The sequence below is a fragment of the Oncorhynchus mykiss genome, chromosome 22 (assembly GCF_013265735.2).
Source record: "Oncorhynchus mykiss isolate Arlee chromosome 22, USDA_OmykA_1.1, whole genome shotgun sequence".
Classification (NCBI taxonomy): domain Eukaryota; kingdom Metazoa; phylum Chordata; class Actinopteri; order Salmoniformes; family Salmonidae; genus Oncorhynchus; species Oncorhynchus mykiss.
In genome coordinates, this window is record NC_048586.1 from 19544358 (window position 1) to 19561552 (window position 17195).

The window sequence follows — 17195 nt, forward strand, 5'->3', positions numbered from 1 at the left end:
TCTTGACATATCTATTTATTTTACCTTTATTTAACTAGGCATGTCAGTTAAGAACACTATATGGCAACATTCATCAGAAGACTTATTTAGATTACTATGACAAATATAACCCCAGCATTTTAGACAAATATAGCTCAAAATGAAACATAGGCACAAACATAACCAAAGTAATTCATTTGGGTCAATCCACAAAATATCCCTAAATCAGTTAATATGGAGAAATATGATAATAAACCATCCTCGGGATTTTAAAAAAAACATCTACAAGAAGACTAAGCAACTAATTACAATGAATACATAATCGTGGATATAAACTTAAGTCATGTTAGGTCTGTCAAGCAACTGTATGTGTAGGTCACTGAGATCCACCCGTTATAGGAAGGCAGACACACGGAACAAATCAGTTCCCTTTCATAATGCAAAACTACTTAACAAAACTAAAAAAGATAAAGCAATGAATCTTTCTTCTCAATTAGAAAACAAACATTTAAAAAAGTAAAAACACAGTGACAATATTATGGGTTTACATTTTCTGACCACAATAACAGATTTTCAGATGGCAACAAGTCCAAAAAGCAAAAGCTAAGGCCTTTAACTAAGTGGTGTGTGATATGACATGAGATTCAGTCCTCGACAATGTTCAATAAGCTGTTCAGCTTGAGCCCGCACGCAAGCTCCTCCTCTCGACTGGCTAATAAAAGCCTATCCAATTCCTTCAGGCGCTGCGCCATGGATACAGGAGCACCCTTGAGCCAATCGCGCTCTGCTTTCTCCAAAGGGTCTTCTGATTCTGCCTCCTACAAAAAAATAAGACATTGAAGAATATCAGTTAAGTCACTCTACTTTTGTACTATTCATCGCAAATGCTCACAACACTTGGGTGAGAGAGACAGTGGGAGTGGTGAAAAAAGTACCCAATTGTCATACTTAAGTAAAAGTAAAGATGCATTAATAGAAAATGACTCAAAAGTGAAAGTCACCCAGTAAAATACTACTACAGTAACCGTATTTGGTTTTAAATAAAAGTATCAAAAGTACATGTAATTGAAAAAATGTACTTAAGTATCAAAAGTAAAAGTATAAATCATTTCACATTCCTTACATTAAGCAGACGGCACAATTTTCTTGTTTTTTTTTATTCACGGATAGCCAGGGACACAGTCCAACACGTAAACAATTTACAAACAAAGCATGTGTGTTTAGTGAGTCTGCCAGTACAAATTCCCCCCCAAAATAAGTATTTATTTTACTAAAGTACTTTAAAACTACTGGACAGTGGTTACAGTATATAGTGTGTTGTGTATATTGTTATAGTAGCCTACTTAGTGCGTTGTGTTTAACACATGTTCAACAGTGTAAATGATCAATTACAGTGCTTTCAGAAAGTATTCACAACCCATGACTTCTTCAAAATGTTGTTGTGTTATAGACTGAATTTCCTTACAGCTGTGAGGCTTTCTAGGTAATTGTAAGAGTTTTGCATACCTGGATTTGACAATATTTGCACTTCAAGCTCTGTCAAGTTGTTTGTTAATCATTCCTAGACAGCCTTTTTCAAGTCTTGTCATAGATTTTCAAGCAGATTTACGTAAAAACTATAACTCGGCCACTCAGGAAATTGCACAGCCTTCTTGGCAAGCAACGCCAGTGTAGATTTGGCCTTGTGTTTTAGGTTAGGTGAAATGTGAATTTGTCTCCCAGTGTCTGTTGGAAAGCAGACTGAACCAGGTTTTCCTTTAGGATTTTGCCTGTGCTTAGCTCTATTCCTTTTCTTTTTCTAAAAAAAAAACTCCCTAGTCCTTGTCAAAGACGAGCATACCCATAACATGAGGCAGCCACCACCATGCTTGAAAATATGACGAGTGGTACTCAGTGACGTGTTGGGTTTGCCCCAAACATAACTATTTGTATTGAGTACAAAGTTCATTACTTGACCACATTATTTGCAGTTTTACTTTAGTGCCTTATTGTAAACAGGATGCATGTTTTGGAATAGTTTTATTCTGTACAGGCTTCCTTCTTCTCACTCTGTCATTTATGTTAGTACTGTGGAGTAACTACAATGCCATTGATCCATCCTCAGTTCTCTCCTATCACGGCCTGTTTTAATGTCACCATCGGCCTCATGGTGAAATCCCAGAGAGGTTTCCTTCCTCTCCGGCAACTGAGTTAGTAAGGAGGCATGTATCTTTAGGTGGTGTATCAATACATCCAGTCACTACATAGTGTAATTAATAACTTCACCATGCTCAAAGGGATATTCAATGTCTGCTTTTACTTTCAACCATCTACCAATAGGTGCCCTTCTTCGCAAAGCATTGGAAAACCTTCCTGGTCTTTGTAGTTGAATCTGTGTTTGAAATTCAATGCTCGATTGAGGGACCTTACAGATAATTGTATGTGTGGGGTACAGAGATGAGGTATTCATTAAAAAATCATGTTAATCCCTGGGTTCGCGCCCAGGCTCTGTCGTAACCGGCCGCGACCGGGAGGTCTGTGAGGCGACGCACAATTGGCATAGCGTCGTCCGGGTTAGGGAGGGATTGGTCGGTAGGGATATCCTTGTCTCATCACGCACCAGCGACTCCTGTGGCGGGCCGGGCGCAGTGCGCGCTAGCCAAGGTTGCCAGGTGCACGGTGTAGCCTCCGACACATTGGTGCGGCTGGCTTCCGGGTTGGATGTGCGCTGTGTTAAGAAGCAGTACGGCTGGTTGGGTTGTGTATCGGAGGACGCATGACATTCAGCCTTCGTCTCTCCCGAGCCCGTACGGGAGTTGTAGCAATGAGACAAGATAGTAGCTACTACAAAAATTGGATACCACGAAATTGGGGAGAAAAAGGGGTAAAAATTCAAAAAAACAAATTCATGTTAAACCCTATCATTGCAAACAGAGTCCATGCAACTTATTATGTGACTTGTTACCCCTGAACTTATTTAGGCTTGCCATAACAAAGGGGTTGAATACTTATTGACTAAAGAGATTTCAGTTTTTCCTTTTTAATTCATTTGTAAAAAATATAATAGGCCAGTGATTTTTTTTTATAACCAATTTTAAATTCAGGCTGTAACACACAAAGTAAAAGGTTGTGAATACTTTCTAGAGGCACTGTAAATGAGATATTTCTGTATTTCATTTTCAATTCATGTAAAAAAAAAAAAATCTAAAAACATGTTGTTTTCACTGTCATTATGGGGTATTGTATCTAGATTGTATGTACTTTCTCAGGGCACTGTAATAGTGTTTATGTGTGTGCATATATATGTACGTGTGTGTGTGTGTGCGAAGACAGTCATACCTGTGTAGCAGTGGACGCACCACCAGAAGTACGTATGGGGGCCATGATGTTAGTCATGGAGAGCAGGCTAGAGGGCATGAAGAGGGGCATGGAGAGAGAGTCCAAGGGCTCTACCTCTAGCCAGCGCTGCAGCTGCTCCTCACACCTCTGGCTGTGTGCCCTCTCCTCCTGGAGACCATGGAGGACCTTGTGGGGCAGCAGGTCCCGGAGTGAGGGGGTGTGTGTGATGTCCAGAGTGTGGCAGGGGGCAAAGCGGTCCGGACGATCCACCAGGCTCCGGAACAGCTTCTGTCTGAGGGGAGGGAGAGCTGCGAGGCCTCCTGGACTGGCTCTGAAGAAGGGAGAGAGAGCTGCGAGGCCTCCTGGACTGTCTCTGAAGAGGAAATGATCATTTTTTGTTTATCAATTCGCTGAAGGGAGTATAAGCCAACAGACTCAGGAGTAGATTTGAGAGTGAGAGAGAAATAGAGGGAGAAAGAGAGACAGAGTAGTGAACCAGTCTCCTCCTTACCCCTGTGTCTCCTGCTGCTTCTCTCTGTGTGTGAGGCTGACCGCCTCCGTCCACTCTGCCGGGGGCTGGAAGCCCTTCAGTCCCTCCTTGGGGAAGTAGACCAGGACCTCTCCATCTTCTGTCACTGCATCTGGAACAGCACCACCGGAGTCTTGGGATTAAGTTTAGCTCTTTACAAATTCCAATGCAATAAAGGCTTTTTAACTTGTTTTCTTGCTTTCTTCATACAGTACTTTGGTGTCTCAAATCCCACTGAAAGCTCAGTATATTCTGTCTAGCATAAGGAGCTGCATTTGTCTTTGGTGCGGGAAATGTCACCCAAAGTGCTAAAATAGGCCTTGAGTAGAGCAGATAAACCAATAGTCATCTCACCGTCACAAACTGGGCTGTCAGGGGGTTGCCAGTCCTTCAGCTTATGGTCTATGCAGAGAGCCACCACCTCGTCCCAGGGGACCTGCTGGAAGGATGGGCCCTCCTCCTCCCAGTGGTCCTGGGCTCCAGCCGTGGAACAGCGCACCCTCTCCAGTAGGTTCTCCAGACGGGACATGAGGAGGGGCTGGCTGTGGCGTGAAGTTGGGATCTGGCCGGCATACTGGAAGATGGCGGAACACAGCTGGGGCCAGGAGGCTGGGGGGAATTTTATTAATGAGATTAAAGAGTAGATGGGAGGGCAATGTAAAAAGTTGTAATTTGAGCAGCAATAAGGGATAAATGTTAGCCTGGGAGCCAGTCTGTTAGGCAAAAGCAAAAACAGATCTGGGATCAGGCTACATAAAAGTCGCAAGTCAACAGAATCACACACAAGCAAAACTACACAGTCACACACACACAAACCAAAAAGCTACCCACCTGTGTTAGCGGGAATGTCCCAGCTGGGTATCTGCAAGCTGACTACAGCCGTCCGGAGCCAGGCCAGGTGTTGGGGAGAGTTCCAACCCAGGTGTGGCACCAAGTCCCGGGTCTCAGGCAGGGCGAACTCCCCCGGAGGCCAGGACAGGCTGGAGAGGTACTGGGAAGACACTAGGTCAGCCAGGAATGCCAGCACAGCATTGTAGAGCTTAATGACAGGGGTTGGGTGTTGGCGCGCCAGCCCTGCCCCCGCCCGGTCCTGCCGGTGGCTGTAGAGGCGGGCACTGAACTCGCGGCCTAGCCCGGCCTCCACGAAGTGCACCAGGGTCTGGGAGGAGAGGAGGGCGGGCACTGGGGCACGTGCCAAGAGCCAGCGTACCGCTTGGCTCACCTGGGGGCAAGCAAAACCCCATAAAACAACACATTAGAATACTTCCAATTCAATAAAACCTGGGTTGCGACGATACCAGTATCCCAATACTTTTTACATGGCAAAAACGAAAACAGATAAAATTCTTTGGTCCCTTAAAAACCAGCTGTAAGATAGCTTGGAAAATAAATAAATGCGACTCTGGATGCAAACATAATGATGTTAGTTTCCAACATTAGGGCTGTTATCATAAAGAAATTAAATCCCTTTCGTGGTTTGTTTCTTTGGCACGATAGTAACGAATATCGCGATACTGGTATCGTCCAGGTTGTAAATACAACACTACTCATTTAATTATCTTAATGGCAATTTAAATAGTTGTATTTTGTTTCAAGAGGGCTGTCCGTACCTGCTCTGAGCCCTGTAGGTCGCTGGTGGTCTCTGGGATGTGGACGAACACGTGTTCTGATATCAGACCGTCTTCAACTAACGTCTGGAGCATCAGGTCTAACCAGAAGAGAAGAAGAGGCAGGCAGAGATTTTCAGATTTGGTACTTAATAAGGACTTAATTCACAATATGTGCCATTGAGTGAGTGACCACTAAGAAAATGCTGGTGATGTCCAGCCATGTGTGGTTGGGGTACCCCTACCTTCCTCCAGTTTCTGTGTGTTGTGGGGGCCAGGCACCAATATGGCAAGGGGCAGCGAGCAGTCCCAGATGTTGGCCTGCTGGAGCTGTTTGAGCTGGAGCAGAGCGGAGAGCATGGGCACGTCCTGGTCTTCGCTGCCTGGGCTGGGGGCAGGCAGCAGCATCAGCAGAGCCCCTGTACCCTGGAGCTCCTGGCCCTCCTCCAAATTGGACAGGCCCTCTTCACTCAGCGGGCCCCGAGATGCCTGGTAGGTACAACACACACAGACAGTACAAGTCAGTACAACTACACTGCTGTCAGAAGTGTCTTGATATTTGCTTAGATGGGATTGGTGAATGCATCAGGATGTTAATCCGTCAGTGTAGAACAGGGGTGTCAAACATACGGCTCACAGGCCAGATCTGGGGTCAATTCCTGCCCGCCGGAGGTTCCAGTAAAAAAAAAAATACATATATTTTAAAAAGATACAATTGAAGTAGGAAGTTTACACACACCGTAGCCAAATACATTTAAACTCAGTTTTGCACAATTCCTGACATTTAATCCTAGTAAAAATTCCCTGTTTTAGGTCAGTTAGGATCACCACTTTATTTTAAGTACGATCTTTGTCCCCATGTGCAGTTGCAAACCGTAGTCTGGCTTATGGAGCAGTGGCGTCTTCCTTGCTGAGTGACCTTTCAGGTTATGTCGATATAAGACTCATTTAACTGTGGATATAGATACTTTTGTACCCGTTTCCTCCAGCATCTTCACAAGGTCCTTTGCTGTTGTTCTGGGATTGATTTGCACCAAAGTACGTTCATCTCTAGGAAACAGAACGCATCTCCTTCCTGAGCAGTATGACTGCTGCGTGGTCCCATGGTGTTTATTCTTGCGTACTATTGTCTGTACAGATAAACGTTTTTCTGAGGTCTTGGCTGATTTCTTTTGATTTTCCCATGATGTCAAGGAAAGAGGCACCGAGTTTGAAGGTAGGCCTTGAAATATCCACGGGTACACCTCCAATTGACTCAAATGATGTCAATTAGCCTATCAGAAGCTTCTTGAGCCATGACGACATTTTCTGGAATTTTCCAAGCTGTTTAAACCCTCTTAGGGCTAGGGGGCAGTGTTCGGAAGTTCAAATGACTGACGTGCCCAAAGTAAACTGCCTTTTACTCAGGCCCAGAAGCTAGGATATGCATATAATTGGTAGCATTGGATAGAAAACACTCTGAAGTTCCTAAAACTATTCAAATAATGTCTGTGATTAAGGGCGCTGTACTGCAGCGTCAGCTGTCCCACCAGACTTTGGGTTCGCGCCCAGGCTCTGTCATAACCGGCCGTGACCGGGAGGTCTGTGGGGCGATGCACAATTGGCCTAGCGTCGTCCGGGTTAGGGAGGGTTTGGCCGGTAGGGAAATCCTTGCCTCATCGTGCACCAGCGACTCCTGTGGCGGGCCGAACGCAGTGCGCGCTAACCAAGGTTGCCAGGTGCACGGTGTTCCCTCCGACACATTGGTGCGGCTGGCTTCCGGGTTGGATGGCGCTGTGTTAAGAAGCAGTGCGGCTTGGTTGGGTTGTGTATCGGAGGACGCATGGCTTTCAACCTTCGTCTCTCCCAAGCCCGTACGGGAGTTGTAGCGATGAGACAAGATAGTAGCTACTAAAAACAATTGGATACCACGAAATTGGGGAGAAAAGGGGGTAAAAAAATAAGAAATGTCTGAGTATAACAGAACTGATATGGTAGGCAAAAACCCAAGGAAAATCCATCCGGAAATTTGTTTGGGAGTCACAGGCCATTTCAATACTAGTCTATGGGATATAGGAGCCATATCGCAGTTCCTATGGCTTCCACTAGATGTCAACAGTCTTTAGACAGGGTTTCAGGCTTGTTTCTTGAAAAATGAACAAGTAGTTGTAGTTTATCCAAGGTGTCCCTCATTAGAAAAGTAGTCTTGTTGCACTCGTGAATGGCGGCGCCGACAGAGATGGCCGCCTCGCTTCGCGTTCCTAGGAAACTATGCAGTGTTTTGTTTTTTTACGTGTTATTTCTTACATTAGTACCCCAGGTCATCTTAGGTTTCATTACATACAGTCGAGAAGAACTACTGAATATAAGATCAGCGTCAACTCACCATCAGTACGACGCGGATCCTGTGTTCTGCCTTTCACCCAGGACAACGGAATGGATCCCATGCAGCGACCCAAAGAAACGACTCCGAAAAAGAGGGAAACGAGGCGGTCTTCTGGTCAGACTCCGGAGACGGGCACATCGTGCACCACTCCCTAGCATCCTTCTCGCCAATGTCCAGTCTCTTGACAACAAGGTTGATGAAATCCGAGCAAGGGTAGCATTCCAGAGGGACATCAGAGACTGTAACGTTCTTTGCTTCACGGAAACATGGCTCACTGGAGAGACGCTATCGGGGGCGGTGCAGCCAGCGGGTTTCTCCACGCATCGCGCCGACAGAAACAAACATCTTTCTGGTAAGAAGAGGGGCGGGGGCGTATGCCTTATGGCTAACGAGACATGGTGTGATGAAAGAAACATACAGGAACTCAAATCCTTCTGTTCACCTGATTTAGAATTCCTCACAATCAAATGTAGACCGCATTATCTACCAAGAGAATTCTCTTCGATTATAATCACAGCCGTATATATCCCCCCCAAGCAGACACATCGATGGCTCTGAACAAACTTTATTTGACTCTTTGCAAACTGGAATCCATTTATCCGGAGGCTGCATTCATTGTTGCTGGGGATTTTAACAAGGCTAATCTGAAAACAAGACTCCCTAAATTTTATCAGCATATCGATTGCGCAACCAGGGGTGGAAAAACCTTGGATCATTGTTACTCTAACTTCCGCGACGCATATAAGGCCCTGCCCCGCCCTCCTTTCGGAAAAGCTGACCACAACTCCATTTTGTTGATCCCTGCCTACAGACAGAAACTAAAACAAGAGGCTCCCACGCTGAGGTCTGTCCAACGCTGGTCCGACCAAGCTGACTCCACACTCCAAGACTGCTTCCATCACGTGGACTGGGACATGTTTCGTATTGCGTCAGATAACAATATTGACGAATACGCTGATTCGGTGTGCGAGTTCATTAGAATGTGCGTTGAAGATGTCGTTCCCATAGCAACGATTAAAACATTCCCTAACCAGAAACCGTGGATTGATGGCAGCATTCGCGTGAAACTGAAAGCGCGAACCACTGCTTTTAATCAGGGCAAGGTGACTGGTAACATGACCGAATACAAACAGTGCAGCTATTCCCTCCGCAAGGCTATCAAACAAGCTAACCGTCAGTACAGAGACAAAGTAGAATCTCAATTCAACGGCTCAGACACAAGAGGCATGTGGCAGGGTCTACGGTCAATCACGGACTACAAGAAGAAATCCAGCCCAGCCTGTTCAACCTCAGGAGGCTGAAGAAATTCGGTTTGTCACCAAAAGCACTCACAAACTTCTACAGATGCACAATCGAGAGCATCCTGGCGGGCTGTATCACCGCCTGGTACGGCAACTGCTCCGCCCACAACCGTAAGGCTCTCCAGAGGGTAGTGAGGTCTGCACAACGCATTACCGGGGGCAAACTACCTGCCCTCCAGGACACCTACACCACCCGATGTTACAGGAAGGCCATAAAGATCATCAAGGACATCAACCACCCGAGCCACTGCCTGTTCACCCCGCTATCATCCAGAAGGTGAGGTCAGTACAGGTGCATCAAAGCTGGGACCGAGAGACTGAAAAACAGCTTCTATCTCAAGGCCATCAGACTGTTAAACAGCCACCGCTAACATTGAGTGGCTGCTGCCAACACACTGACACTGACTCAACTCCAGCCACTTTAATAATGGGAATTGATGGGAAATGATGTAAATATATCACTAGCCACTTTAAACAATGCTACCTTATATAATGTTACTTACCCTACATTATTCATCTCATATGCATACGTATATACTGTACTCTATATCATCGACTGCATCCTTATGTAATACATGTATCACTAGCCACTTTAACTATCCACTTTAACTATGCCATACTCACCTCATGTATATACTGTACTCGATACCATCTACTGTATCCTGCCTATGCTGCTCTGTACCATCACTCATTCATATATCCTTATGTACATATTATTTATCCTCTTACACTGTGTATAAGACAGTAGTTTTGGAATTGTTAGTTAGATTACTTGTTGGTTATTACTGCATTGTCGGAACTAGAAGCACAAGCATTTCGCTACACTCACATTAACATCTGCTAACCATGTGTATGTGACAAATCAAATTTGATTTGATTTGAATGAGTTGCGCGCTCTTCGTTATTTATCTTCCCCATTGAACATACTATTCTCTGTCTTAAATATTATTGTTTATCCCTTGGGATTGCCATTAAGCTCCTGAAGTTGCAATTTCACCAGATGTTGTCGTAGTGGAACGCGAGCAGGACACCGAGCCGCAAGAGGTTTTAAAGGCACAGTCAACTTAGTGCAAACTTCAGACCCACTGGAATTGTGATACAGTGAATTATAAGTGAAATAATCTGTCTGTAAACAATTGTTGGAAAATTACTTGTGTCATGCACAAAACTATAGTTTGTTAACAAGACATTTGTGGAGTGGTTGAAAAACAAGTTTTAATGACTCCAACCTAAGTGTATGTCAAAAAAAAAAAAATCTTGGTCGATTTATACGGAGACTTGATTACACACAGGTGGATTTTATTTATCATCATTAGTCATTTAGGTCAACATTGGATCATTCAGAGATCCTCACTGAACTTCTGGAGAGAAGTTGCACTGAAAGTAAAGGGGCTGAATAATTTTGCACGCCCAATTTTTCAGTTTTTGATTTGTTAAAAAAGTTTGAAATATCCAATAAATGTCGTTCCACTTCATGATTGTGTCCCACTTGTTGTTGATTCTTCACAAAAAAATACAGTTTTATATCTTTATGTTTGAAGCCTGAAATGTGGCAAAAGGTCGCAAAGTTCAAGGGGGCCGAATACTTTCGCAAGGCACTGTAAGTATTTAGACCATTTACTTAGTACTTTGTTGAAGCACCTTCGGCAGTGATTACAGCATCAAGTTATCTTGGGTATGATGCTACAAGCTTGGCACACCTGTATTTAGGGAGTTTCTCCCATTCTTCTCTGCAGATCCACTCAAGCTCTGTCAGGTTGGATGGGGAGCGTCGCTGCACAGCTAATTTTCAGGTCTCTCCAGAGATGTTCGATCGGGTTCAAGTCTGGGCTCTGGCTGGGCAACTAAAGGACATTCAGAGACCCTCTACAGTGGTTACATCCTCTACAACCACTGTGATTATCATTATCGGACCCTGTTGGTCATCTATGAACATTTGAACATCTTAGCCATGTTCTGTTCTAATCTCCACCCAGCACAGCCAGAAGAGGACTGGCCACCACTCATAGCCTGGTTCCTCTCTAGGTTTCTACCTAGGTTCCGGCCTTTCTAGGGAGTTTTTCCTAGCCACTGTGCTTCTACACCTGCATTTGGGGTTTTAGGTTGGGTTTCTGTACAGCACTTTGTGACATCAGCTGATGTAAGAAGGGCTTTATAAATAAATGTGATTGATTGATTGACTTGTCCCGAAGCCACTCCTGCGTTGTCTTGGATGTGTGCTTAGGGTCATTGTCCTTGATAAAGGTGAACCTTCGCCCCCCAGTCAGAGGTCCTCAGCGCTCTGGAGCAGGTTTTCATCAAGGATCTCTGTACTTTTCTCCATTCATCTTTCCCTTGATCCTGACAAGTCTCCCGGTCCCTGCCGCTGAAAAACATCCCCACAGCATGAGGCTGCCACCACCATGCTTCACCTCCCTGACCAAGGCCCTTCTACCCCAATTGCTTAGTTTGGCAGGCAGCCAGCTCTAGGAAGAGTCCAAAATGCTTCCATTTAAGAATGATGGAGGCCACTGTGTTCCTGGGGACCTTCAATGCTGCATACATTTTTTGGTAACCTTCCCCAGATCTGTGCCTAGACACAATCCTGTCTTGGAGCTCTACAGATAATTCCTTCGACATCATGGCTTGGTTTTTGCTCCGACATGCACTGTCAACTGTGGGAACTTATTTAGACAGGTGTGTGCCTTTACAAATCATGTCCAATCAATTGAATTTACCACAGGTGGACTCCAATAAAGTTGTAGAAACATAAAGGTTGATCAATGGAAACAGGATGCACCGGAGCTCAATTGAGTCTGAATAATGTAAATAAGATATACGGTTTAAAAAAAAAATGTTTTTGAAAAATATTTGCAAAAATGTCTAAAAACCTGTTTTCGCTTTGTCATTATGGGGTATTGTGAGTAGAATGATGAGGGGAAAAATGTAATACATTTTAGAATTACCATAACGTAACTAATGTGGAAAAAAGGAAGGGGTCTGAATACTTTCCAAATACACTGTATAACACATATACAATATGGCCCTCCAGATCTCGTTGAAGACCGAATGCGGCAGCTGGGCCAAAATTAGTTTGACACCCCTTGTGTAGAAAGTAGTTACTCAACTTCTTAGTGGAAAATGTTTTGGTAATGTTGTTTTAGCTCCCACCTTGATGCTGATGTGTACTTTGTGAGTCTTCTCTCCTGCTTCCCTGAGTCCGTTGGTGATGCAGAGAGTCCTCAGTGTCCCCTCCTGCTCCTTCTCGGTGTCGTTTGCACTTTCACCTACGCCAAACTTCGTCTCCAGCCAGTCTGTCAGGATCCTGCAATAAGAGCACAGAGAACACACTCAATAAACACAAGTGTCATCAGAGGTAAGAAGCACTTGGAAAGCATGAGTGACTAGCTGGTGAAAATAAGTATGTGGAGAGAAAATCAAAATGTATTTATAAAGCCCTTTTAACATCGGCAGATGCTTATACAGAAACCCAGCCTAAAACTCCAAAGAGCAAGCAATGCAGGTGTAGAAGCACGGTGGCTAGGAAAAACTCACTAGAAAAGGCAGGAACCAAGGAAAAAACCTAGGAAGGAACTAAGCTCTGAGGGGTGGTCAGTCCTCCTCTGGTTGTGCCGGGAGGCCCATTGCATTTGGATAAAAATATACAAGAGGCAGCCCCGTTTGAACATACAGTACATATGAACATTCACCAAGTTCTGCAAGATGGACTTTGATGCACCCTGTGGTTATTAGCAGTATTCTATCAAAAAAATACATGTAATAAAGAAGTGTTTGTGTGAAAAAGAAATAGCCAATTCTGAATTCAGTCCTCACTGGGAAAGCTAAGATTCAGCTGACTTTCCTGCCTCTCCGGCAAATTATTACAGATCTTAATTGGAACACTTTTCATAAACTCTTGCGATTGATTCAGAATTTTATTCACAAAAGGTCTGATGATTTTCGCGATAGACACCATTGGAAAATTTGAGCCTGTGATCTTTACCACTGGCAGAGATGAGAGCAAGACAATCTGATTTTGATGATGTGGCCTCTCCCATGACTCTGGATGTGTTCTACAAATCTGTTGTGGATTCCACCAAGAGCTGGGATGAGTCGCATGACATCATGAAAGAGCATTACAGCAAACTGGTTGATAAGAGAGATCCATTGTATGTGGTTATCTTTGGAAAGGTGAAAAGCTGAATGAGTTTCAGGACAGAAAGAAGCACTTGGAAAGCATGAGACCAGCTGGTGAAAATGGTCAGGTGTGTAGAGAACGGTGGTCCATGCATCCAGTGCCACTTTCAGAAGAAAGAAAGTCCTCAAGAAGAAACGGTCTCACAGGCTGCTCCTTATCCTGGAGCAGATGCAGATCAAGAATCACAGAATGGAAGCTTAGCTGCGGAGGCTTCAGAGGCAGCTGTCCATCAAACTAAAATCACTATACAGTATTTAGCAGAGCCGGCAAATACATGACACTCTTGGACACAGCCATCAAAGTACTGGTGAGAGTACTTGTATGCTGCACTGTGAGAGGGTGTGTGGAATTCAATGGCAATTACATCTGCCACACTGCTTTAGATCTCACCTGTCGGCAATGCTGGCAACACTCTCGTGGTCGCTGGGCAACAGCAGGGTAGCCTTCCAGAAGATTCTGTCAGGTGGGTTAGGAACGTTCTCAACCACCAGCGTAGGCATGTCTAGAGGAGTCCACACTGACTCACTGAAGGGGACACACATATTGTTTGATGTTGTGTTTAATGTCATTGTGAGAGAGTTTGAGAAGTACACAACTGAGAGAAGAACTACAATGACATAAGAGCGGGGGTGACGGCTTACTTCAACAGCTGCTGGTAGTAGAAGTGGACTCGCATCTGATGGATTGCTTCTTGTCTCATCTTTAGCAACCTGGGGACATTACAGAAGAGTCAGAGGTGTGTAAGAGAGCGAAGAGGGAAAAAAAGAGAGAGAAAGAAGGACAGAGAGAAGAGGGAGGCGAGGTCCAGAGCAGGGCAGGGTAGCTCCAGTACCTGGTGCTGGACAGGGCCATGTAGCCGGCATTGCCCAGGTTGACCATGCCCCTGGCCAGACAGTCCATAGAGGGCTGGGAGGGGGCACTGGGAGCCAGGGCTTTGAGCTTGTAGCGGGGGTCCACACAGCAGGGGGCGGCAGGGAAGCCCCGCATCTGTCTCTTTAGCTGCCTGCGTACCGCCACCACGTCGCGCCACCTGACGGAGAGAAAGAAATAGGGAGAGAGGGGGTGAGAGGGAAGCTTACATGTCTTTTTGTTGTGCAAAACCTTTTGTGGAAAGTACTAAGCAGAGCACAGATCCCTCACGCACTCAACTTCGGCGAGATATGTCGAGTTTCCTTGTAGGCCTATTCGTCGGGGAAACTGTGAAACCAACTGTATAGTCTATTGGCTGCAAAACAATGTGTCTGTTTGCAGCTTTTCATTAAAATCAGGCATAGCACTTCTATATATGGCCTAAAATAAATGTGTTCATACGGGCAGAATATTATATATAGGTTATAGCATACCCAATTTTGATCCGTTAGGAAAATAGAACATTTCATGTCCCAAAAAATGATCTTGTAAAAGGCCGACATTTGGAAGTTTCAATATGACTTTAGAAACGTTGTGATTTTAGAGACACAAAGTAACAGTAGCCTATGATTAAAGTGTTAGGCTATACATCATCATTCCAATTTAATCAAGTCACAATTATCAACTTTGGTATTAACATCAGTCAGCAGGCTTTCCGAGCAAGGAGAGAGACATGGTTAGGCCTACCAACGGAAAACGTCTGAAAATGATTATGAAATTCTAAAATATCCTTTCCTAAAATAAATTCCTGCAATTCTACATGACTGGATACATTACAATATGTTCAATACCACACAAATGACCCAAATGAGAAGATACTCTGACATTGACATACTAAGTCCAGCAAAGAGAAAGTCCAGCAAAGAGTGGAGACAGATTGTCGGCCTACAATAAGAGGAAATTACAGTCAAAATGTCCAGTGGCACTCACTTATCCAAGGTCCTGGTGATGTCACTGACAAGCAATGTAACCCACATATATCCACTACGTGCTTCGAAAAAAATATCCTGGCACATGAAGGCTACACCTACAGATGGGAAGGACAGACCGCAAATAAATCATTCTGGAAGTGAACCGAATATGATCTCTTTTTTAAATTTTCAGAATTTCTGAACTGCTACGATGCTGTCCTGCAAGACTTGGCGAAGACCAACAACTGAGTGGAAGGCTGGCATCTAACATTTTCGGCAAATCTTGGCGCTAACCACCCCACCGTTGGAAGTTCATCGAGGCATTGCAACAACAGCTGCAGAGGTGAAATGAGAAGGGAGCAGCAACTTGCTGTCATTCCGCCGCCCACTGCAAGCAACAGAAGGAACTGAAGCTACTGGGTTCAGAAGTAGACCATGACTGAACGGCTGGTGTCTTACCTGAAGACTCAAGCTGAAAAAAATTAGCACCTAGCCTTCGTGACACATCCATTTCAACCCTTTCAATGACTCCAAAATCCTTATGAGACCAGAACATTAAGCACATTCTTGGACGATTTGTTCTGAACTTATTTTTACGGCGCTGGATTGTCATGTAGCCTACTCTTATTTTATATATATTTTTGTTATTTAGAAATATATGGTTTTAGGCATAGTTATTATTGCCCCATAATATTTTGTATTTTGCTAAGCGTTTTTGTTGGTAAATGTTTTATAGTGAATGATTGGTGTAAAACCTAGATAAAAAAAAAATATATATATTTTTTTTATCTGGATCATACATTGCAGAAAATAGATATGGGCTATTTCTAGCCTTTATATGACGTATGAACAAATGTATATACAATATTCAGGCCACTACTGAACCAAGTTCTGTAGGCTATGTGCTTCACAGCTTCCCCGGATACTCAACGTTTTGTAGCCTCACAAGGACGAAACAGTAGCGGAGGAAGGAGCTCGCGTTTTCTGCAGTGTTCAAGGTAAAATATTCCACTTTATGGCGGTGCTTCGAGAGAAGGAGCCAACACCCAACAGAAAGAGAGGGCAGGCTTTGAAAAGCAAACATGAGCCTTGAAACTAAAACAGCAAGGACCAGAGTTGGAGAACCTTGATAAAGGGTCTCCACGATGTCTGGTGGCCCAACTGTCAACCTAAGCAGTCATAGTTGTCATTCAAATGCCTTGGTTGTACCTCTTAATGTACTTCTGTATGCGCTGTAGCTCCGCCTCCAGGATGTCTTCCACCATGAGGAATATCTCTTTATCCAGGGTCTCCTCCACCAGGAAGCTGCACACCTCCTCAGAACAGCGCGCCACACATGCTGCCTCCTCCTCCATGGCTAACCTGACACACAGATATTGTTACTGAAAATGACTAAAGTCTGGTGGCTATTGCACGTCGGCAAAAACAACAGAGGCTCGACAGTACTGCACAGGTGCATATACACAAGGGAGAGACAGCACCATGAACATGGGGCTTGTGGTGGATATGGAATCAGGAATGTGAGTTGAGTGTAGAAGGGCAGCTCACTGGATCTCGGAGGCGGCAGTCTCCTGGATACACTCGGTCAAGACCTCTTGGCTGATCTCAGAACAGAGAGAGTCACTAAACTGGGCCAGGAAGACTTCGTGCTCCTGCTTTCTCCTGCCAAGGATAAGACAAGGATAATGAGTTGGAAGACATTGGACTAGAAGTTGGATGTGGAGTTACATGTTAACAGGTCAAAACTTTGACTAAGTGATTTGTTAAACTTCTGCTTCCAATGTATGGTTAAGAAAGCGAGAGATTAATAACATAATATTTAGCAGACGCTTTGATCCAAAACGACTTACAGTCACACGTGCATACATTTTGCGTATGGGTTTGCAGCTAGGGTTAGGATTGAGATCAAGGTGTTTCAGAGTCTTTGACCAACCTGGCTTCCTCTATCCTGCGTTTTTCCTCAGCGAGTCTCTCTCGCTCTGCTTGGACCTCGGCTGTGGACACCTCCCAAAGCATCTGCTCCACCACCTCGCTCACCACCGCCTCCATGTGGACACTGCTCGCACTGCAGCGAGACAGAAAAACAAGGCATTGGGTAT

At 44.6% G+C, this 17195-nt stretch overlaps 1 protein-coding gene across 4 annotated transcripts in view; it reads right to left on the minus strand.

Moving 5' to 3' along the window:
- LOC110501564 (minichromosome maintenance complex component 3 associated protein) overlaps positions 1 to 17195 on the minus strand; it is a 26273-nt gene continuing 9078 nt past the window's right edge. For all 4 annotated transcript variants that reach the window (XM_036958933.1, XM_021579226.2, XM_036958932.1 and 1 more), the window contains 14 exons: positions 17030 to 17161; positions 16645 to 16758; positions 16306 to 16458; positions 14109 to 14306; positions 13918 to 13986; positions 13667 to 13801; positions 12250 to 12403; positions 5679 to 5922; positions 5437 to 5534; positions 4658 to 5048; positions 4181 to 4435; positions 3809 to 3938; positions 3298 to 3670; positions 1 to 797 (listed from right to left, as the gene is read on the minus strand). In XM_036958933.1, coding sequence (XP_036814828.1) covers positions 624 to 797; positions 3298 to 3670; positions 3809 to 3938; positions 4181 to 4435; positions 4658 to 5048; positions 5437 to 5534; positions 5679 to 5922; positions 12250 to 12403; positions 13667 to 13801; positions 13918 to 13986; positions 14109 to 14306; positions 16306 to 16458; positions 16645 to 16758; positions 17030 to 17161 — 2620 coding nt within the window. In that variant the 3' untranslated portion in view covers positions 1 to 623. The remainder of the gene's footprint in view (positions 798 to 3297; positions 3671 to 3808; positions 3939 to 4180; positions 4436 to 4657; positions 5049 to 5436; positions 5535 to 5678; positions 5923 to 12249; positions 12404 to 13666; positions 13802 to 13917; positions 13987 to 14108; positions 14307 to 16305; positions 16459 to 16644; positions 16759 to 17029; positions 17162 to 17195) is intronic.